We start from the raw sequence: 24,025 nt of genomic DNA on the forward strand, positions 1-24,025 counted from the left end.
GATATGTTTCAATCTCTTGTTCTGGCATAGGTCCCAGAAAGAAAGTTGCAAGTCAAATGTACTGTTTGGCAAGGTCAACTATAGCCTGAGAAGCGACCTTTGTTACAGCAGAGCAAAATGTTTCTGATGCTTAGCTAATGCCTTTTAGCTGCTGAGAAAAATGATTTTGAAAAGCTTTGTGAAGCTTTGAGCCTGCTTTGGGGGGGGGGTGACTTCGGGCCTAGGTGGGGTCACCTGTCCTCACTTCCTACAACAACAATCAGGCTCTATCCATGATCTTGAGGTTTGCAGGGTGAGGCAGGGGAAAGATTGAGGCTGCTTCCATGCATCCGGGTCACCTTGTGGAGAGAAGGCATTTCCCTTGCCCCTTTCCTCCGAGGCAGGTAGTGGACGTCTTCCACAGGTAAGTCTGGATGGAGTTGGCCGGAGCCACATCCTCAATGTAGCCAAGCTGACCATCTGCGATGCTGAAAGGCACATTCCAGATACACCTGAGGGACAGAGGAAAGGTCTGGATCAGGAGTTGGGATGGCGCGGGGCACAGAACCACCCCTATCCCCACCAGAATTGCCAGGAAAAGGTAGGGGCGCCCTTGAAATATTTTATATATTTTTTAATAATTTCTTTATTTATAACCCACCCATCTGGCTGGGTTGCCTCAGGCTTCCTTGTGGATTTTTGCACTACTGGGAAGTGGGCAGATTGGGCATGCAAGGGGTGCCCTAATTTAATCCCTGGCATCTCCATCTTTGAATGCCCTAGAAAGCCACTCCCAGTCCCTGCAGACAGTTCTGAGCTAGGTGAACCCATGGTCTATGCGCCAGGTGATGAGCCCAGGTGGCAAGGTGGGGGGCAGGCAGGGAAAAAAGTACCGTGTTTTTCGTTCCATAAGACACACTTTTTTCCTCCTAAAAAGTTGGGGGAAATGTCTGTGCATCTTATGGAGCAAATGTGTGGTCAATCGCTGGCTCCCTTTCTGGCCCCACCCCCTTGCCCAGGCCTCCATTGTTGAATGTTCTGCAGACGGAGGCTGTTTGTTTCCCCAGCGACATGTGACTGGCTGATTAGATTATGTGTCTGGAAACTGTAGAAACGGCTCCCTTTCCTTTCCTAAAGAAGCTGCAGAACTGTGAGTTGAACCCCATAAAAACAGGATTTTCCCCCTTTGCAAAGTAAGCTCAACAACTTTGAGCTGATCCTTAAAAAAGGGGGCTTTTCCCCTTTGCAAAAGAAGCTGCACAACTGTGAGCGGATCTCCCCAAAAATGGGGCTTTCCCCCTTTCCTCCTCTAAAAACTAGGTGCGTCTTATGGTCAGGTGCGTCTTATGGAGCAAAAAATACGGTATATCTGAGTCCCAACAAGCCAGAAGTCAAAAGGGAGGCAGCTGGTAGGGAGATGCAAACTGCCTTGCTTTCAACAAGAGGTGGGGTTGCTAGATCTCCAGAGTGGAACCGAAACCTTCAAGTTTGTCTGGCCCATTCTAGAGAGCCAGAATGAAGCTTGAGTCTCCATCTGGGTATGAGTGCCTTTAATATTTGTTTATCACTATTCAGAAGACTGTGCATGCAGCTTGAAAGCCGCAGCCCAGCCGCAGCTAGCCTCAAGCTGTAGAATGGGTTCCCTGGGTTTCCTAGGTCATAGATTACCGTCATAGAATTGTAGAGCAGGAAGGGACCACGACGGTCATCCATCCCAACCCCCTACAATGCAGGAATCTTTTGCCCAACATGGGGCTCTGTGGGATGTATCATCACTGTAGCAGTCAAATACAACATTTCCTGTTTCCTAGAGTGGACGCACAGGGGAATGTTGCTCCAGATAGGGAGGACTTCCTGTCATACCTGTTCTGGAGCCTCCTCCCCCTGTGTGTGACCAGGTAGATGGGCGTGACCCTAGCAGACCCTATAAAAGGGCTAGTCATGCAGCCGTCTTCCTCTTTTCGCCTTTTCCCATTTCCTCTTTTGCCATCTTCCTCTCTGCTGGCTCTTAGCTAGCAACACAAGGCTCATCCTTACAGGGGATGGAAGCCACAAGGTAGAAATGTAACTGGAACCACAAGATTAAAGCCTGCCTTCACGACACTACTGTGAACTGAATGTAAGTAAACTTTACCATTACAGTGGTACCTCGAGTTAAGTACTTAATTCGTTCCGGAGGTCCGTACTTAACCTGAAACTGTTCTTAACCTGAAGCACCACTTTAGCTAATGGGGCCTCCTGCCGCTGCCACGCTGCCGGAGCACGATTTCTGTTCTCATCCTGAAGCAAAGTTCTTAACCCGAGGTACTATTTCTGGGTTAGGGGAGTCTTTAACCTGAAGCGTATGTAACCTGAAGCGTATGTAACCTGAGGCATATGTAACCTGAGGTACCACTGTACTTTTAAAGAAGACTGCCGTGTTGCTATTATTTTTAAGAGGGAAAGAAAGGGGAATTAACCAGAATTTAAAGAATTTAAAGAAGACTGGAATTTAAAGAAGGAATTTAAAGAAGACTGCCGTGTTGCTATTATATTTAAGAGGGACAGAAAGGGGAATTTACCAGGAACAATCCAATCTGGACAAGCCAGACTGCATTGCTCAACTTACCTCCTTACCTCTCTCGCCCTGACCTAGCCACTGTTATCCACGAGACGGTCACCTCCAGACTGGATTATTGGAACTCACTCTACGTGGGGCTGCCCTTGAGACTGACCCAGAAACTCCAGCGGGTGCAGAATGCCGCGGCGAGACTCCTTACGGGGTCCTCGCTGCGGGATCACACTCACCCACTGCTATACCAGCTGCACTGGCTCCCGGTGGAGTACAGGATCAGGTTTAAGGTGCTGGTTTTAACCTTTAAAGCCCTATACGGCCTAGGACCCTTGTACCTATGGGACCGCCTCTCCTGGTATGTCCCACGGAGGACCTTACGGTCTTCAAACAAAAACATCATGGAGGTCCCAGGCCACTGAGAGGTTAGGCTGACCTCAACCAGAGCCAGGGCTTTTTTGGCTGTGGCTCCGATCTGGTGGGACGCTCTGTCACAAGAGACTAGGGCCCTGCGGGACTTGACCTCTTTCCGCAGGGCCTGCAAGACAGAGCTGTTCCACCAGGCCTTTGGCGAAGGCACAGCCTGACCCCCTCCTTTGGTGATCCTCATAGAACTCTAGCCCAATGGTTGCCATTAATTTGATTTAAACTGATTTTATAATGAATTGATTTTAGAATGCTGCATTATTTTACTGTTGTTAGCCGCTCTGAGCCCGGCTTCGGGTGGGGAGGGCGGGATATAAATAAAATGTATTATTATTATTATTATTATTATTATTATTATTATTATTATTCTAACAATTCCATCAACTTTCTTCTAACAATGTGCAAGGGAATGTGTTCTGCTTCTTGCTCACTAGCCGGAGTGAGGAGGGATAATATTTAATCAATATATCCTCGCCTACGTTCCTCAACATTCCCACAGGCTCGAACCCAAGACCCTGAGATTATAAGAGTCTCATGGTCTACCGACTGAGCAGTTTTGCTGGAATGTGCTGCGTGCTCCAGCCTCGAAGTTCTCCCGGGTCCCCCTAATACATGCTGACGGCTAGGAAACCTACTCTTCCTTCCCCAAGGCTGCGCACTCACTTGTTAAGCACAACCACCACTGCCACACCATCCGGGCGTAAGAAGCCCTCGGTCTGTAGTTGGCAATTGCCCAGGAGGCTGTTGCAAGCCAGAAAGACTCGGACGGAGCCTTCCGGGATGAACTTACTGGGGAGAGAAAAGAGAAATTAGGAGGAGGGTGGCGGGGAAAGAGGATTGACGCTCTGCTCTATACAGCAACCCCGTGTCATCGGTATATCTTCGCATCTGCATAAAAAAGTACATTTGGGGTGCGAGGGGTAGGGGGAGTCAAGGGGGTGGGTAAGGGGTAGGAGAAGGGCCAAGGGGTAGGCAGTAGCGACCAGGATAGGCAACCCCCAGTATATCTTGTCTTTGAAATACTACTCAGGATTGATCCAGAGCAGAACTCAGACGTATAGTTAGCAGAGTAACAACTTAAACACGTTGCAGGATTCCCCCCAAAATAGGTTAGAGGCAATTAATATTTCATCCAGCAGAGCTTTACTGATACTGAAGGCAAATGAGCATAATGGTCACAAATCCACTACATTCAGGATTGGCAATGTCCGTAAGAAATCCAGTTGCAGCAGACTTAAACTTACAATAAGTCTAAACCTTGACATTATAGCATACTATGTACAGAACACCACACCGGAAGGAAAAGAGATAGAAAGAGAAAGTCAAGTCCAGGCTCCTTCTGGTCTATTTTTATAGTCAGCATGAGCTTGACAGAAAGAGATAAGAGAACCAGTTTAAGCTAGCTGTACTCAGCTTCTCTGAAGGAATAACCCAAACATCCGGAACCTTCTGCTTGTTTCTTTCACATGGAGAAGCTTCCAGAACCCTCTGGAATTAAGTAGAATAGGAAAGGTCTCCACACATCAGATCAATACTTTCTGCACTACAAAATGCAAACTGACCTTTCTGCCTGTATTAATGTGTGTGTTGTTCCATGCTACCCCATTCTCCAAGGGGAGCTCACCCAGGGTTTGTGTTTCTTTCTGGGAATGAGGGAGGCTGATATATGGTTTTTTTTACACATATATAGTTACTTGAGCCTACAGCACAGCATTAACAGCCCAAGATAATTATGACAATTAGCATTTTCAATTAAGCTTTAATTGTCGTTGTTATGTACTGAAGTTCTCACCCTGGGCCAGCGGGGGGATACTGTAGATAGTTATGCAAATAAGGGATCGAAAGTGACGTTCAGTGATTGGATAGTATTAGAAAATTGTTACAGTTGCGTTGTACTGGAGCTCTATATAAGCAGGCTGACTAAACCCTTCAATTCAGTTCTGTCCTGGCCTGTGAATAAACAAGAGCTGTTTGAATAATTGCTGTGTCGTCTGATATGTTCACCCACAACTTAACAGTCGTAATTACCAGAACCAAGATAGCTGCATGAAAAGGTACATTATGCCGGTGCCACGGAGCTTCTTTGATTACCCTCAGGGCATCCTTGGTGGGCAGTTACAGCCAAAGTCACCCACTGAAGCCTTACCTGAAATGAGCTAAGTGGTAGAACATGGGCTGCTTGTAGAACTCATCTTTTGCAGCGTTCACGATGACTGGGCTGTCCACAAAGTTCTCAACGAAGTTGGGTCCCCCGCGCATATCCAGGGCCAAGTTCCAGTCGATCCAGCCCACAACATGGTTTTTGATGTTCTGCAAGGGCTCAAAGGGCATAGGTCAGCCAGGGAGGTGGGAGGGAGGAGGGGGTGGCCCACCAAGGGGAAGGGGCAGGGGGCTCCACAGCAGAGCCTGCAAGAGGTCCCAAGGGTCCCATCTTTGGGAAAAGACTTCTGCCAGATTCCCCCCCCCCCAAACCACTTCCATCCAGGGCTGGATCTACACTGACCTGTTTAGCGTTATTTCCCGCTATTATAATTATATTAGATACAGCGGAACCTCGGTTTTCAAGTATCTCGGAAGCTGAATGGCCCAAACCCGGAAGTGATTGCTTCCGTTTTCGAACGACTTCCGCTGCGTGTTTTTCTTTTTTTTCTCAATGGCTTTTGCCAACTGCCCATCGCTCCTCGGTTTTCGAACGTTTCGGAAGTTGAACGGTCTTCCAGAACGGATTACGTTTGAAAACCGAGGTTCCACTGTATGCCGTTCTAAAACATCACAGAGCACACGTGTTCATTAAAATGTTTTTTACCTTGGCTTTTTCCCATCAAGGAAAAGAGGTAGGATGTCGTATGTCCATCTATGTTGCCAAAACCATTCATTAACCCTCCCTTAACGTTAAAGAAGGGACGCGGGTGGCGCTGTGGGTTAAACCACAGAGCCTAGGGCTGGCCGATCAGGAGGTCAGCGATTCGAATCCCCGTGACGGGGTGAGCTCCCGTTGCTCGGTCCCTGCTCCTGCCAACCTAGCAGTTCGAAAGCACACCAGCGCAAGTAGATAAGTAGGTACCGCTCCGGCGGGAAGGTAAACGGCGTTTCCGTGCGCTGCTCTGGTTCACCCGAAGAGGCTTAGTCATGCTGGTCACATGACCCGGAAGCTGTATGCCAGCTCCCTCGGCCAATAAAGCGAGATGAGCGCTGCAACCCCAGAGTCGGCCATGACTGGACCTAATGGTCAGGGGTCCCTTTACCTTTAACATTAAAGAACATGAGTGTAGATCCAGCCCTAACCTGCGTGGGCACCGCAGCGCTTTCGCTCACCCCCACCCCTCAGATGAAGATTTTCAGAAAGCTCCCTCTTCTCAAGTTGCTGCCACAGTGGGCCCACGGGTAGCAGTACCTTACCTCCAAGATATTCTGGCTATACTTGACGCCCCGGTCCCAGCTCCCGAGGTCCACTCTCACGGGAATCGGCGGATAACCGTTACAAGATTCCGTGTAGAGCAGGAAGTAATTGGGGAAGAGGGAGTGTGTGGGATCCAAAGTCAGGCTCGGAAGGGTTGTGGGATCGTAGTACCAGTGGATTCCAATGCCTGCAATGTACCTGGCGGAACTGCTGTTTCCAAGGATCTGCCAAAGGAGGGGGAGAGGGCCAAAGCTTTCATTCTTATTTGCACCAGGGAGGAAGGAATTCGAGTGTCCTTTGCCTATCCCTTGGCTTGTGCAGTGGGTGGGGGCAATTTAAAAATATTGTCTCCCACCCCTCCACCCCACCTTAAAGTTAATGGCAGTCTGATGTGTTTCTCCTTGCTCAGGCAAAGAGAAGATGGAGTGCCGAGTCAAAAGCAGCGTTCCAAAATGATTGGGTGCGGCTGCACACCCCTCAACTGCCCCGGTTTTGCCGGGGAGGTCCTGGAATTCGTAAAGCCATCACGACTTCTGACTTGAAATCGCTGCGAGGGAGAGAGAGGTGGTGGTGGCCGATCGCAGAGGCTAGGCAGGGTCTCCAAGGTAAATGCTTGCTTTTTAATGTTAGGTTAGGAATAAAAGGGGACGCGGGTGGCGCTGTGGGCTAAACCGCAGAGCCTAGGACTTGCTGATCAGAAGATCAGCGGTTTGAATCCCAGCGACGGGGTGAGCTCCCATTGCTCAGTCCCTGCTCCTGACAACCTAGCAGTTCGAAAGCACGTCAAACTGCAGGTAGATAAATAGGTACTGCTCTGGCGGGAAGGTAAACGGCGTTTCCGTGCGCTGCTCTGGTTCGCCAGAAGTGGCTTAGTCATGCTGGCCACATGACCTGGAAGCTGTACGCCGGCTCCCTCAGCCAATAAAGCGAGATGAGCGCCGCAACCCCCGAGTCGGCCACAACTGGACCTAATGGTCAGGGATCCCTTTACCCTTTATCTTTACCTAGGAATAAAAGAGGGGGGAGGGGAAATGGTGAGTGGGGTGGGGTGGGGTGGGGTGGGGTGGTTATGTTTCTGTTCTTCTACTTAGTGTATGTATGGAGTTTTGTATCAGTGTTACTTGTATGGGTTCTCTTACTATTCACTCATCGTGTATCCTTGGTGGTGAGAGAGGTGGTGGTGGCCTAGGGTGTGGTTGGTTGTCTTTGGCTGGCTGTTGTGAGATTTGCTTATGTGTGTGAGTGGGGTGTGTGTGTGTTTGAATCAGGTTAGCCAGATTGATTTGTATGCTGTTGGCGGATTCTTGTTGGACTATGTATGTGATGAAGGAGAGACGTACCGGGGTGAAGGTGTCCTCTTCTATTTGGCCCCCTGTCTGTTTCAGTTTATCGGTTAGTTTTTCTAATAAGGCTGTTTCTCATACTATTTGATACCATTGGTCCATGATTACTCCTGACAGGTCTCTCCAGTGTCTGGCTATGTTGTTTGCAGCTGCTGAGTGTAGGTGGGTTATGAGCTCTTCATGAAGTGAGTGGGTATTATTATCTTGGAACATGTTTACTAGGGCCAGTTCTGAGGTGACCTCTAATACTTGCTTGGTTATTTTGCATATTTCTTGTATGATTGCTGTCCATAGCTGTCAACTTACAGATGTGAAAATAAGGGACCAGCAGCCTCGAAAATAAGGGATCAGCAGCCAAAATAAGGGATTTTAGTCAACTAGCACAGCACAGCAACCCGGCAAAGGGGATGCAGCAAGGAAAACTACCGTCACCTCTCCGCTGGGAAGCGCTGAGCAAAGGCGAGTCCCCAGGCAACGCAGCTGATTTGATCAGCACAAGGCATGCAAGCTCCACCCCCCAGTCGTTCTTAGACTCCTTATTGGGTGAGCAACGCAGCCAAGCAACACAGTGGGAGCCTCCCTCCTCCCTGGCCGGCAGGGAGGGAGGGAGAGGAGCTGCTTCCTTTGAAACCCGGGAAATTTAAAGGACATCATCAATAAGGGACAGCAGTGGGACACGGCGCTGGGATAAGGGACTTTCCCGCCAAATAAGGGACGGTTGACAGCTATGTTGCTGTCCAGACGAGTTGGATTTTGGGACATTCCCACCACACGTGGAGGTATGTGCCTGTGGAGGTGCATCCTCTCCAGCAATTCGGTGAGGTTCCTGGGCGTATTAGCGCTCGTTTCCTTGGTAACAGCTGTAAGTGAGTTTCAGGGTGAGTTCTTTCCTTTTCGCTGATACGGGTTTAAAGGGAGGTTTAGACCACATTCTAGGCCATTGGCTGGGGTTAATCCAATAGCCTATGTCGTCCTCCCATAGTTTTTTTATTACATCAAGTGGGTTTGTGGGATTTTGGAGCAGCAAGGTAAGTGCTTGTGGCCCGGTCCACATGGATCCTGCCTCTCAGCCCCTCACAATATAGTTGCCCGCTGCAGACTGGGCAACGCAGCCTGATGATGTCATTTGCCAGGGCTCCGCTGTGAACCAGAGGCAGAGAGACAGAGTGATACAGAAGGGCATGGGCTTAAAAGGGCCACAGTGCAGATTGGAGCCAGCGGCCGTGGTGGGTGAGAGGAGGGCAGGAGGAAAGGGAAGGAGGGTTGCTCCCCAGCACTTAGAGTCCTACCCGGTAACGTGCGAGGGAATGAAGAGGTAGCAGTAGCCCCTCTGAACATGTACAGGGTATTTCTGTGACCTTTGCTTTCCCCCAGCCAGTAACACCTTGAATTCCTCAGATTAAAATGTGGGCCACATTGGTGGGGTCAGTTTGGATGGCAGTCAGTTTGGATGGTGGGGTCAGTTTGGATCGCCATGCGGCCTGCCTGCTCATTGGGATCTGGTGGAGGCGGACACCAGGGAGCCAAACAGCAGGCAGACCCAGAGCCAATTTTAGGTGGAGTCAACAATTGCAAGGCCACACCCTCACCATGCATTTCAGGCACTATGGCACCGCTTTGATCGAGCGCCGCTTTAATGGGAGATAGTGAACTGGGGACCTACCACTTTGGCCCAGCTGAGGATTTCGGACCTCTGGTCATCATACATGATGAGCAGGACATCTTTGTGGGAGCTGGCGGCCAGTTCAGGGCCCAGGTCTAGGATGATGAAGTCTCGCGCCTCTTCGGCCGTCTGGCGGTTGACGGGGAAGTCGCCACTGGGTGAGAAGACAGCACTATTGGGCTCGTTCTGGGGTGTCACCGCCCAGAAGGTGATGTTGTGTCTGGCGTATTCATCCAGGAACCTGGACCCCAACAGATGGAGGAAAGAGGGGATGTTAGCCCCGGCACTCAGGACATGAAAAGGGCCAGAGCTATGCTTTGGGAGGGGGCTGCGAGGGTCTCAGGGATTTTCTACCCCATCCCCAAATGTTCAGCTTTAAATTTAGATTAAAGTTTCTATTCCTTTTGCTTACAAAGAGGCAGTGGAGCAGTTGAGTAATCCTGGACTTTGGGGTTAAAAGTCCTAACGCAGGCCTTCATCCTTTAGAATTTAAAGTTTTGTTGGTAATGGGCATAGAACCTTCTTTACTGCAGATTATTATTATTATTAGTATTACAGTGGTACCTCAGGTTACATACGCTTCAGGTTACAGACTCCACTAACCCAGAAATAGTCCAGTCGTGGCCGACTCTGGGGTTGCGGCGCTCATCTCGCTTTATTGGCCGAGGGAGCCGGCGTACAGCTTCTGGGTCATGTGGCCAGCATGACTAAGCCGCTTCTGGCGAACCAGAGCAGCGCACGGAAACGCCGTTTACCTTCCCGCCGGAGCGGTACCTATTTATCTACTTGCACTTTGACGTGCTTTCGAACTGCTAGGTTGGCAGGAGCAGGGACCGAGCAACGGGAGCTCACCCCGTCACGGGGATTCGAACCGCTGACCTTCTGATCAGCAAGTCCTAGGCTCTGTGGCTTAACCCACAGCGCCACCCGCGTCCCATTGCCTTCAGCTACAATGGACCTATTCCCCCTGCTGCTAACGTTACATCTTCCACTTTCCCAGACACTTTTACAGTGCGGAAGCTGCTGAAATCAGAAATATGTCTATTACTCTGGTTCATTTCTTTTAACCAGATCTTGCTGTGCACTGATGATGCAAATGCACAAGTTGGACTTTTGGAAACTAATAGATGATGCCACTAGATGTCGTGATGTACATTTAAAGTGCAGTTTATTTGTGTATGTTTTTCCATCAGGAGGCAGAATGTTGCACTGTGATCTGACCACTTGAATATTTCACATCAGCTAATATATCCCATCATCAAATATACACCATATAGTGCATATAATAACAACATTTTACTATGTTTTTATATATGCTGTAAGCCACCCAGAGTGGCTGGAGAAACCTAGTCAGATGGGGAGGGTATTATTATTATTATTATTATTATTATTATTATTATTATTATTATTTTAACTACCCTTTGCCCTAAGTTCCCAGGGTGGGTTACAACACAATATTAAAAACAGTTTGAAAAAACTTGAAAAAAAGTGGGTCCTAAAAAATACGGTATACAGCTCAAGTCTCAAAATCCAGGGCAAAGAGATGTGTCTTCATCATTTGACAGAAGCTGTATAATGAAGGTGCCAGTTGGATCTCTGTGGGCAGGAACTTCCACAATTTAGGGGCTGCCACAGAGAAGGCCCTCTCCCAGGCTGCCACCTGCGAGGGTTGCCATATTCCCAACAGTGAAAATCCGGCTCTCTTTTTTTGGCAAAGCTGTTGAGCTATTTTAAACGAAAATCGCCTCCCACGGCACTGCCTCCGACTGTGTTTGTTCAGGGCTTTAAACTGTGCGAACGGTGCATCCAAAATACTACGCAAAGGGTTAATTCTGTAGCATAAGGATGTATCACCACAGAAGGCAGTTTTTTCAGTTAGCTCGACCGCTGAGTGAGTTTTAACTGTGAGAGCAGCAGGCGTGCGGTTTGCATGCGGCCGTGTGCCTCAGAGTCAGTCTGCAAATATTAGCCAGTCTCAGATACGAATTCAAGTAAACATGTTTCAGAGACACAAGTTATTATCTACCTTCCTTGTACATTCAATCTGACAAGGACAAGTATGCCGAGTCAAAGCTGTGTGCTCTTTTAAACTCTAAACCAGTGGTTCCCTCCCAACATTTTTTTTTTTTTTTGGCTATGCCCCACCTAAGCAGATGTCAAGGAAATAAACAACTATCTAACCTTTATAAGGTTATCTGAAGTCATCCCTGTTTAGGGAAGTTTTTAATGTTTGATGTTTTATTGTGTTTTTAATATCCTGTTGGGAGCCACCCAGAGAGGCTGGGAAAACCTAGCTAGATGAGTGGGGTATTATTATTATTAATAATAATATAATTATTATTAATAATAATTAATAATAATAATAATAATAATAATAATATCCTGACACACACACACCCGTGACATAAAATTTTTATTATTAAAAAAGTGAACTCCTATTCATGTGGAGGAAGCCTAAAACGCCATTCACTGTTAATAACTCATTCTCAAATTGCCCCCTCCCCAAATCAAATTGCCCTCCTGTGGGGCCTGTGCCCCACGTTGGGAACCACGGCTCTAAGCCAAGTACCTCGCATAGCCCTTTCCCCGAGAGAAAAACAGTACGACTAAACAGGGTCAAGCGAATTCCGCACAACTCTGTAAAGTAGAATTACCACATAAACAACAGCATGAGATGCTCAAATTGCAATAAGCCACCTTTGTTATTCTGGGGGGACCTCTCCTTCTGCTGAGTGGAGCATTTGCCCTCCCCCCCCAAGTTCTTGTTGGGGTAATTTGGGATTGCATGTGAAATTGCATTAACCGCTTGGCCTGCGTCTCGGGTTCCCCCACGTCTCAATTCGAGGTCAGGGCGCCAGCAGCGTCGGGCTGTTTGAGGCAGCTCCAAGCCACGGGTCTCTGTGGCACGACTCATCCCACCCTCCCTTTCTCCAAAGAACGTGTGTGCGCATGTGCGCTGGCGGACCAACGGGTGTTACCTGACGAAGTAGCGGGCCCACGTTTTGTGGTACATGTCTCCGGCTTTCCCCTTCAGCTTCGATTTGCCCTCCACCTTGCCGTTGACTCTCATCCAACCTGGGCTAGACCATGGACTGGCAATAAGGGAGAGGGGTCGCTTAGATAAGGCCAGGATGCGTTGAAGGAGAGGGATCTACGGGGAGAGGTGATGGGGATCCAGTGAGCAGATCCAGGAGCATCCCAGAGATATTGAAGCAAGAAAAGGGGGGCTACCCTTATGCTATTCATATAATCAGTTATCAGTAATCAATATATTCATATATGCTCACATATAACAGGGCTTACAGTGATTTTATAATCCATTTGAATCAAGAAAAGCTTTTGCCTAAGCTAACTGCAAACTGCTTGGAACCGCAAGTCCAGAACCAACTTGGGGAAGCCATGAATCAGAAGACACTGGTACAAACTCCCCCTCAAATCCAGGCTAAAATAGTCCACGAAACAGGAAGGGCCAAACCGCCAGGAGATTCCCTCCCTGAGTCTCATATTCCCGTACTGTCAGAACCAGGGAAAAGGTCAGACTGTGCATCATTGTGCAGACCATGGAAAGCAGAAGTTGGGAGTGAACTCTGTGCACGGCCAGGGGCATGGCAAGAGGCGCTAATTGGTTATTTTTTGCTGGCGTGCGTGACTGTCTCATGATTGTCTCATGATCTGTGATTTGCTCAGGTACATAACCTCAGGATTTGTATGCTTCGGGGTCCCAGTCTTTTGGAAAAGATTCCAACTGGGTCCATTATTGCTCAGCAATAAACCCTCACCTTCTTTTTCTCCAAAGCTGTCTCTGTCTGGTCCTTGTTCCGCCCTAAGTGGGTACCACTATATTTCCACGTGCTTCAATATTAGGGCCCATACCTGAGGCCTAGGGGGCCAGCCCCAGGGACGTCATCGAGAGGGGCAGGTTAAGCATGGAGCGCAGTCCCTGGGGGCATGGCATTCAAATTTAAAACGCAGTGTCTAAACCAGGCTTCCTCAAACTCGGCCCTCCAGATGTTTTGAGACTATAGTTCCCATCATCCCTGACCACTGGTCCTGCTAGCTAGGGATCATGGGAGTTGTAGGCCAAAAACATCTGGAGGGCCGAGGTTGAGGAAGCCTGGTCTAAACAAACGAGGAATTTACATCGCTGGATGGAAATGGAGGCAAACCTTTGCTAAAGGTCCAGCTGCAGGGAGGCGGTCCTTCCTTCTTAACCTGCTTAGGGAGGCCGGGTGGAGATTGTGCCCTCATCCACCTGGGGGGGTGGGGGCGAGCAGGAAAATCCCTATAGACTTCCAAGTTGGGTTTGGGGGTCTGGCAACATCCACAGCCCCACAAAAAGTCACCCCATTGGCCAGGTTCTCCTCTCCTGAGTAGCCTCTGGAGGAATTGCATAAGCCCCTGGGGAATGAGGGGATTTGTAGTTTTAGGGTGTGTGTAGGGATGGAGGCGAAATCCAGTTTGGTTTTTGTGTTTCAGCGCAACACGCACTAATTCGCATGAGCTGAGGCAGAGAATTATCTGTCGGAATGGGCACTTCTCTGAAATTTGCAATGGAGTTCTCCAACCAAATAACATTTATCAAAACGTGTCTATTAGGGGGAAATGTTGGGGTGGGAAATGCATATTGTATACATATGTGTGTGTATATACATATATATGTATGTATATATGCAAATGTATATTATATGAATATGTATACATTCATGAAAATAAGATACAGAAATACATTATGTTAGGGAAATCTACTTGCAGAAATGTGTACAGTGGTACCTCGGAAGTCGAACGGATTCCATTCCGGAAGTCCGTTTGACTTCCAAACGTTCGGAAGCCGCGGAAGCCAAATCGGGCGTTCGGCTTACAAAAGAGCATTCGCAAACCGAAACGCTCACTTCCAGGTTTGCAATGTTTGGGAGCCGAAAACGTTCGACTCGCGAGGCGTTCAGGATCGAAGGTACGACTGTACTTCAGGGAAAAAGTGCATCTTAAAACACTGGTGAATTTTCACAAACTGTCCTGTGGCTGTTCAACACAGCTACATTTCAGTTTTTAAAACAGAATTTCTCGTTGTAACTTTAGCTCTTCTTTGTTGTAAAACAAGCCTGAACTGCAGTTTTGTTAAGGGCGCTGAGAGCCCTTAGGGTCAGTCAGAAGCTTTTCATGGCTGTTGAAAGCATCAGCATAAAGCTTTCATTTTTGTGGTGTGAATGTGACCTCAGGTTGGCCCCTGGAGAAGGGAGTCTGCTATCTGGGAGAGCCACAGGAGGGGAGTAGAGGCCTCCCCTTTCAAGCCGGCTCCACTCACTCTCAACTCGGTGTCCTCCTGCACTAGGCTGAAACATTTCAGCTCAAAGTCGTCGGGGCAGTCGTCGTCGTAAGAGTACGGGCGAGTGGAGAAGTCCGAACAGCCAATGGGCAAGCGCAAAAGGTTGTACTCGATGCCTGCAGCGAGATGGGGAGGGAAACAGGGGACTTTAAGTGAATCGATTTATGGATTAAATAAATACAAAATACAAAACTCTGGATTTGCTTACCGTCTTTGGAGAAGTAGGACCGGAGGAGGCGCTCTTGGGCTGGTGGAGACAACTGCAGGATATTAATTGAGGATGAGTCTGTGTGGGAGCCACCAAAACCTTTAATACACTGGTAGTGAACGCAGGGATTGTAGGAATACAGGAGCCCTTCAGAGGAGGTAGAGATAGAGGGAGTGAGTTAGGTCTGGGAGAAGAAGAGGTTACTAGAGCTGCTCGTAGCCTGCTTCCCTCTGACCCGATCTCGGCCCCTAATTGCCTCTAACCCAGCCCAGAATTACAGTGGGGTGGGGTAAGAAAGAGTTGCTACTTTTTTTCCCTCCGCCCTGACTGAGAGCAGGAGGTTTGGCTCCCAGGGCCGTCTTTACCCAGGGGTGCAAGGGGTGCGGGGCACCGAATTCTGGGGGGCGCCCAGCAGCAGCAGTGGAGTCAGCTGCACCTTTGACACGACTGATGTCACGCTGCCAAGATCAGTCGTGCCAAAGATGCCACTGACACCGAGTGAAACATTGCAAACTGCGTTTTAATTTCATCACTTACAGTTCAAATTCATTTAGAGAATTCGTTATAAAAATAATGTTTATTTTCGCTAATTGTCAGCATTTTCTTTGACTAACTACTTAGTACTTAGGGCTATATTTCACATGCATTTCAGCACACAATTTTAGTTTTCCATTTCCGCAAAAACGCACCTAGAGGACACACACACTATGAATTCCGCAAGCTGCATTTTTTCTTCATTTGCGACAAATGCTAAGCGAGAAACACATTTTGGAGTAATTAGAAATACATGGGGGCTAAATTAAATTTGGGGGCACTGGGCAGAGCTCTGCACCCCGGTGGTGCATATGCTAAAGCGTCATGAATAAAATCAATGTTCCTAAGTGCACAAGGTAAATGTGCATACTTTGCTCATAAACCGCATGTCTGAGGTATTGCAGGAGAGCAATCCCAAAGCCAGGACGCAGGTGGCGCTGTGGGTTAAACCACAGAGCCTAGGACTTGCCAATCAGAAGGTTGGCAGTTCAAATCCCCGCGACGGGGTGAGCTCCCGTTGCTCGGTCACAAGATTGGGCACAAGATTCCAACAGGGGGTTGGAATAGATGATCCTCATGGTCCCTTTCAACTTTTCTATTATTCTGTTATCATTATTATTAATAATAGCATCCTGCCTTTCCACCTGTATTATCATCAATTCAGGAAATAACAGACCCTCCAAGTGTCCTGATTTCCCAGGGACAGTCCTGGAATTACAGAAGTCCCTGTTTCTGATTTGATCCCAGACTGTTACACTTGTCGTTTTTGAAGGATGTCCCTATTTTCATCGGAGAAATGTTGGAGGGGGTGAAAGCTAAGGGACACTGGTGCTGTCCTCTAGGTTGAGGCCTTGTAGTGTTAATGTTTCCAGTGTGTACAACCAGAATTTCTCCATTATTTTTTTTTTTATACTAATGTTGAGGGATCTGTGGGTGTCCTTACAGCAGTTACAGCAATTAACTGCAATAGCAGTTAACTAATTTATGATTAGCTGCAGCCTTCCCAAACCCAGATCAAACTTGCCTGAAGTGCTGTTTGATGTTTTCATTATGATATGGGGGAAATGCGCAACGCAAAGCATTTATTAGTGAAAACAAGATGCAGAAATGCATTAAATTAGAGTCGCTTGCCACAAACATGTCTGTGCTGTTCAGCAAGATTATATGCACAGAAGTGTGTATTAAGAGACATGCGAAAGTGATGACGGATTCTTGTGAGGGCGGATTCTTGAAGAATCCCAGTCTGGCACAAAAATGTGGTGAGCTGAACTTAAGATTGGAAAAAAGAGAAACCGCAATTATTATTTTGTAATTTGTTGAAATAATACATCACCCTTCCTCCCCAAGGGAGCCCAGGGCACAATTTAAAAGCACAAACACAACAGAAGCATCTTAAAACAGTTAAAACATTCGAAAAGCAATTTATGTTAAAATAAAATAAAATACAAACATTCTAAAAGGAGTTACGGCTAAAAGCAGTCTTTCATCCAGGTATCTTGAGTTGCCTGGAACAGGAGCCTTCAATCAGCAAATGCCCTGGCTAAACACATAACCTCCAACATTTCTCCGATGATAATAGGGACGTCCAAGGTGGTGCTGTGGTTAAACCACAGAGCCTAGGACTTGCCAATCAGAAGGTCGGCGGTTCGAATCCCTGCGACGGGGAGAGCTCCCGTTGCTCGGTCCCTGCTCCTGCCAACCTAGCAGTTTGAAAGCACGTCAAAGTGCAAGTAGATAAATAGGTACCACTCTGGCGGGAAGGTAAACGGCGTTTCCGTGCGCTGCTCTGGTTCGCCAGAAGCGGCTTAGTCATGCTGGCCACATGACCCGGAAGCTGTGTGCTGTATGCGACTGGACCTAATGGTCAGGGGTCCCCTTACCTTTAGGCCTTTTTTGAGAGCAGGGTACAAACGCTCTCAATAAATATAGATCAATATAAGAAGAATTTGGGGTTGGCTTTGACAGCCGAACTCGTTCATTATTGGTCAGAGGCGAATGAGTGGAAGCAGGAACCAGTCAAAGCAAGGAAGATGTTTATTTTTCTGTTGCAACAGAGTTGCCCCCACCTTGCAAGAGGGTGAGGGGAGCCAGAACAAAGATGTGTGACCATTTTTAAGGGCTTCAGAAATTGCCCAGCCCGTTAGCCAAATACCACCTACAAGCACGTCTACAACAGAGAGAGTGCGGCTTGTGTCCTGTTTGTCAAGATACCTGGTAATTCTTGCTGACTGTCCCATCCTGGCCAGTTTGGGCCATTCTTTTGAAATGGTAAATACAGCTTAGTTCTTGAATTGTCCCAGAGCTCCTCTGTTCATGCGAGAAGTCCATCCACGCTCAGGAACATGGAAGGATATTGCAAGTGAAAAGAACCATTGGGGAATGTTTTTCCTTCTACTGCAGAGAAAATAATCTTGGGTCATTTTTTAAGAGAGCCAAGATGGCTTTGGGATTAAAAGGTAAAGGGACCCCTGACCATTAGGTCCAGTTGTGGCCGACTCTGGGGTTGCGGCGCTCATCTCGCTTTATTGGCCGAGGGAGCCGGCGTACAGCTTCCAGGTCATGTGGCCAGCATGACTAAGCCGCTTCTGGTGAACCAGAGCAGCGCACGGAAACGCAGTTTACCTTCCCGCTGGAGCGGTACCTATTTATCTACTTGCACTGGCGTCCCTTCAAACTGCTAGGTTGGCAGGAGCAGGGACTGAGCAATGGGAGCTCACCCCGTCGCAGGTATTCGAACCGCCGACCTTCTGATCGGCAAGCCCTAGGCTTTGTGGTTTAACCCACAGTGCCACCCACGTCCCTATGCATGAAGAAACTAAATGCAATTTAAATAAAAAATATGCAAGAAATTAAAGCATCACAGTCCTTGTCTGCAGGCTTACAGTCTAAGAAAACATGACATGCACGGGGGATGGGACAACAAGGGAAGAAAGTAGGAAATTAAATCGGGCACCAGTTATTCGGCAGTTATAATGACCAGCTGGCACCGCTCAGGGACAAGAAGTACCTGATGGAGCTGGGCTTTTGGGATAGCTGATGAGCCTCACTTCCCATCTCTCTCGCTGAGGCAGTCTGGTGGCACAGCTACTCCCAGGCAACAGCGGAGGAAGAGAAAGCTTGATGGAGCGGCATGTTTCTTCCTCCAACCCACCTGTTTAGAGAAGGCCCTCCTTACCTGAGCGTTTCCTGTTTGCCAAAAGCTTCCCTTCGCTTCGCTCCAGGCGCTTGCCAGCCTTGCTGCTCAGGTACTTGACGAAGGTGCCCTCGGGCGGGAGGGAGAGGGGGCCCATCATGTCGCAGTAAGTTGCGTTGCAGACACACACCATGGCACCAGGGCCGACACGCTTGGGAGCGCAAGGGGAGCTCGCTAGGTGAGAGATGGAAAAGACACAAAGCTGAGCAGGAGGAGGGAAATGGCTCCTTTCAGAAGGGGTGCTCTGCACATGCTCTGAGGTGGCCTTCCCTAACATTGTTGTTGTTGTTCAAATTTAACAACCAATAACTGTTTTCAGACCCTCCAAGTGTCCCTATTTTCCAGGGACAGACCTGGATGTACAGAAGCCGTCCATTTCTGTTTTGATCTCGGAATGTCCCCCTTTTCCTTAGGTAAAGGTACCCCTGACCACTAGTGAGGCATCTGATCAAGACTTGTATTTTAAAATGAGCTTTAAAAATATATATTTGCAGATGCTTGTGTGTTTTTATGCCAGGCAGAAGACCAGCTGGCTAAAAGACTTTGGCAGATGTTTATCCTCCTGGACAAGGGCCCCCCTGATTTATAGCAGGAGCCAAAATTCTCAAAGTTGTAAAAGGGAATTATAGGCTGGGAGCAAAAAGGTTACACTGACCCCACATATTACAGAATACAATCAAGCTGCAAAAACACTAATTAGGAGTTAGTAAATAGTAGGATTTATTGTTTAACAGAAAATAATACCATGTGCCTCCCATTAGGCTTTAGCTACATTTTCCTAAGGTTAAAGGGCAAGAGCTAATAGAAACAGCAGCTGGCTTGAAAGGGGGTTGTAGATTTAAGGGGTTGCTTTTGGAAAGTGTTTTTACTAAGTTCCTTTTTACTTTGAAAAGGCCTTTGCTTTTAAAAATCTATATATGTTATGTATGAAATATATTGGCTTAAATGTAATTATGCAAAGGATTTAGAAAGTAAAAAATGTTAGATTCTTATTTCATTGATGGTGTGTGAGAATGTGAACCCAAGATCTGTTTAAGACAGAATGAGCCATCTGTTTTGGAGTGAATAGGGCAATAGGGCAATAAGGGCAAAAGGTGATCTGGTAATTAAGGTGCCTTGTTGAGGCAAATGTAAGATATATGGCTACTTGTTTGCCATTTATAGATAGAAGGAAATATAGCTCTTTGTCTCCCATAAAAGGTAATAGGAAATGGGTGTATCTTTTATGATTGGTTCTAGCAAACCAGTCATGCGGCCAGCATGACTAAGCCACTTTTGGCAAACCAGAGCAGCGCACGGAAACGCCGTTTGCCTTCCTGCCGGAGTGGTACCTATTTATCTACTTGCACTTCATGCTTTCGAACTGCTAGGTTGGCAGGAGCAGGGACCGAGCAACGGGAGCTCACCCCGTCGCAGGGATTCGAACCGCCAACCTTCTGATTGGCAAGTCCTAGGCTCTGTGGTTTAACCCACAGCACCACCTTGGACGTCCCTATTATCATCGGAGAAACGTTGGAGGTTATGTGTTTAGCTAGGGCATTTGCTGATTGAAGGCTCCTGTTCCAGGCAACTCAAGATACCTGGATGAAAGACTGCTTTTAGCCATAACTGCTTTTAGAATGTTTGTATTTTATTTTATTTTAACATAAATTGCTTTTGGAATGTTTTAACTGTTTTAAGATGCTTCTGTTGTGTTTGTGCTTTTAAATTGTGCCCTGGGCTCCCTTGGGGAGGAAGGGTGATGTATTATTTCAACAAATTACAAAATAATAATTGCAGTTTCTCTTTTTTCCAATCTTAAGTTCAGCTCACCACATTTTTGTGCCAGACTGGGATTCTTCAAGAATCCGCCCTCACAAGAATCCGTCATCACTTTTGCATGTCTCTTAATACACACTTCTGTGCATATAATCTTGCTGAACAGCACAGACATGTTTGTGGCAAGCGGCTCTAATTTAATGCATTTCTGCATCTTGTTTTCACTAATAAATGCTTTGCGTTGCGCATTTCCCCCATATCATAATGAAAACATCAAACAGCACTTCAGGCAAGTTTGATCTGGGTTTGGGAAGGCTGCAGCTAATCATAAATTAGTTAACTGCTATTGCAGTTAATTGCTATAACTACTGTAGGGACACCCACAGATCCCTCAACATTAGTATATAAAAAAAATATGGAGAAATTCTGGTTGTACACACTGGAAACATTAACACTACAAGGCCTCAACCTAGAGGACAGCACCAGTGTCCCTTAGCTTTCACCCCCTCCAACATTTCTCCGATGTAAATAGGGACATCCTTCAAAAACGACAAGTGTAACAGTCTGGGATCAAATCAGAAACCTGGACTTCTGTAATTCCAGGACTGTCCCTGGGAAATCAGGACACTTGGAGGGTCTGTTATTTCCTGAACTGACGATAATACAGGTGGAAAGGCAGGATGCTATTATTAATAATAATGATAATAGAATAATAGAAAAGTTGAAAGGGACCATGAGGGTCATCTATTCCAACCCCCTGTTGGAATCTTGTGCCCAAGGTGGGCTCGAACCCACGACTTTGAGATTAAGGGTCCCATGCTTTTCCAACTGAGCTCTCCCCCTCTGCTCTAGAGATGAGCAGATTAATAATAATAATAATAATTATTATTATTATTATTATTATTATTTATTTATTTATACCCCGCCCATCTGGCTGAGTTTCCCCAGCCACTCTGGGCGGCTCCCAATCAAGTGTTAAAAACAATACAGCAATAAATATTAAAAACTTCCCTAAACAGGGCTGCCTTCAGATGTCTTTTAAAGATAAGATGGCTGCTTATTTCCTTCACATCTGAAGGGAGGGCGTTCCACAGAGAGGGCGCCACTACCGAGAAGGCCCTCTGTCTGGTTCCCTGTAACCTCACTTCTCGCAACGATGGAACCGCCAGAAGGCCCTCGGCGCTGGAACTCTATGTACATTTAATAATAATAATAATAATAATAATAATAATAATAATTTATACCCCGCCCATCTGGCTGGGTTTCCCCAGCCACTCTGGGCGGCTTCCAACAAAACATTAAAATACAATAACCGATTAAACATTAAAAGCTTCCCTAAACAGGGCTGCCTTCAGATGTCTTCTAAAAGTTTGGTTGTTATTTTTCTCTTTGACATCTGGTGGGAGGGCGTTCCACAGGGCGGGTGCCACTACTGAGAAGGCCCTCTGCCTGGTTCCCTGTAACTTGGGGCTCTTTGGGGCTCTTTGTTGGCGCTGTTCAAACTGGATCAAGCCAAGGGGCCCCATCTAATCCAGAACCCTCTTCTCACAGGGCCCAACCTTATGCCTTCATGGGAAGACTGCAAGTCAGGCCAGGGTGCAAGGGCATGGAATGGGGGTGACCAGAGAAGAAGGAGGCAGCTCAAAATTACAACAGGGGTTTGAGTGAAGCTCACAGCTCAGAGGAAGATGAGGGGGAAAGTTGGGAAATAACGGGAGAGGAGGAGGAGGATGAGCGGGCAGAACCAGAGCAGCTGGCTGACACGTTATCACTAGAAAGCATTCCAGACCCACCATCTCCCAGAACCCGGCGAGCCTTAAAAGTAGGAGAGCAAAGGGCTCAGAAGCAAAGGGGCCTCAGCGCCATCCGTAGAAAGGATGACGAATTAGGATGTGGGAGAGAAGGGGAGGGGAGATTTACTCCGGGCAGCGCCATTATTCCAAGAGGCTGCATTTCCAACCCTCTCTCTGTAAATATTTTATTTTATTTTATTTTCATAATACAGCAAAAACAGAACATCAACAGAAGGGGGGGTGAAATTTAAAAAGAACAAAGAAACACAGTTCAAAAACATAGAAAACAAATGTACTTGTTGCATAGCACTCCCACCACCCACCCGCAGCTTCCCTCCCCCACAATTTTTAAATCTTTATCTCCACATTTATCCTTGCATTCTCCAAATATATCGTTGTTTGTACTTCTTTTATCTCTTTTGTTTTCCAGCTCGTACATATACTTTACATTCTTATCCTAAGCATATTAGCATATCTTTCTTAGAACAATATTTTAAAGTATACTGTATTTTTCACTCTATAAGACCACAAGACGCACCTAGTTTTGGGAGGAGGAAAACAAGAAAAAAAATATTCTGAATCTCAGAAGCCAGAACAACAAGAGGGATCGCTGCGCAGTGAAAGCAGTGATCCCTCTTGCTGTTCTGGCTTCTGGGATAGCTGTGCAGCCTGCATTCGCTCCATAAGACACACACACATTTCCCCTTACTTTTTAGGAGGGGAAAAGTGAGTCTTATAGAGCAAAAAATACGGTAATCTTCTAAACATTCTCTCTGTGTGTAAATATTGAATAAAAGCAGATGGTAAGGACTTTTCCTTGTCTTATCTGTTCCTGGCGACCTGCCTTGGGGGTTGGTTCCTCTGCCGCCTGATTCTCCAGCTCCCATCAGCCCCAATCAGAATGGCCAATGGGCAGGGATGATGGGAGTTGTAGTTCAGCAGTGTCCTTAGACTCCGACTCCCATGAGCTTCAGTAGCATCTGGAGAGCACCAGCTTCCCTTCTCCCTGAAACAGAGGGCTGTTCTCTCTAGAGCTGCCCTTAGATGACCCAGCCCAACAGCGCTCTTGAATCCTTATGTCTCCCCTCCCTCACAGTACAGTGGCCCTTTCCACTCACCTGTGGCACCTGCGACCACCTGAAGGAGGAAGAAGAGGAGGAAAAGGCTGGCCCCCACAGTCCTCATGATGCTTTCGTCAAATCTTGAGAGAAGTCGCACCTATGTGCAGAAGGGTTGAGACCTGCTTATCAGGAAATCACACACACACTGCACACACTTTGACGTAACCCAACAATTGCCTGGCAATGTGACAAGACCCAGTGCAAGATAGGGAGCGTTTCCCAACCTATGTGCCACGTTGCCTTCTGCAAAACCTTCCAGGGGCCGTGTGCCAGTGGTGTGCGGTGCCAAAGGAAAAGTTGGTGGGGCAAATAATGCCAGTCTTACCTTAGTGCAGTCATATCTCAGGTTGAAGATATATACGATATACGATATCTTTATTGTCACTGTCCCATGCAGAACAATGAAATTGGAAAAAAAAATGCGTCAGGTTGAGCGTTTTCGGGTCGCGCTCTGCGGCGACCTGGAAGTAACGGAACGTGTTACCTCTGGGTTTCGCCACTCGTGCATGCGCAGACGCTCAGAATGACATCATGCGCATGCGCAGAAGTGGTGAAACGTGACCTGCGCATGCACAGACGTGGGTTCCATTCAGCTCTGGATGCGAACAGGGCTCTGGAACGGATCCCGCTTGCATCCAGAGGTACCACTGTACAGTGGTACCTCGGGTTACAGACACTTCAGGTTACAGATGCTTCAGGTTACAGACTCCACTAACCCAGAAATAGTACCTCA

General features: G+C 47.4%; 1 protein-coding gene across 8 annotated transcripts in view; it reads right to left on the bottom strand.

The window, feature by feature from the left end:
- Positions 1 to 251: 251 nt before the first annotated feature.
- Positions 252 to 24,025, bottom strand: part of LOC310751711 (lysosomal acid glucosylceramidase-like) — a 142,894-nt gene continuing 119,120 nt past the window's right edge. For 7 of the 8 annotated variants that reach the window (XM_083591256.1, XM_083591251.1, XM_083591255.1 and 4 more), the window contains exons 2-11: positions 23,290 to 23,389; positions 18,603 to 18,794; positions 14,894 to 15,040; positions 14,665 to 14,801; positions 12,341 to 12,513; positions 9,363 to 9,603; positions 6,356 to 6,580; positions 5,103 to 5,266; positions 3,620 to 3,745; positions 259 to 491 (exon numbers count right to left, since the gene is read on the bottom strand). In XM_083591256.1, the coding sequence (XP_083447382.1) occupies positions 335 to 491; positions 3,620 to 3,745; positions 5,103 to 5,266; positions 6,356 to 6,580; positions 9,363 to 9,603; positions 12,341 to 12,513; positions 14,665 to 14,801; positions 14,894 to 15,040; positions 18,603 to 18,794; positions 23,290 to 23,356 (1,629 nt within the window). In that variant the 5' untranslated portion in view covers positions 23,357 to 23,389 and the 3' untranslated portion in view covers positions 259 to 334. Of the gene's footprint in view, positions 492 to 3,619; positions 3,746 to 5,102; positions 5,267 to 6,355; positions 6,581 to 9,362; positions 9,604 to 12,340; positions 12,514 to 14,664; positions 14,802 to 14,893; positions 15,041 to 18,602; positions 18,795 to 23,289; positions 23,390 to 24,025 lie in introns of all 8 variants that reach the window. The other variant, XM_083591252.1, reaches the window with a different exon arrangement.

Source organism: Podarcis filfolensis (genome assembly GCF_964270895.1).
Source record: "Podarcis filfolensis genome assembly, chromosome: 16".
Taxonomy (NCBI): Eukaryota; Metazoa; Chordata; class Lepidosauria; order Squamata; family Lacertidae; genus Podarcis; species Podarcis filfolensis.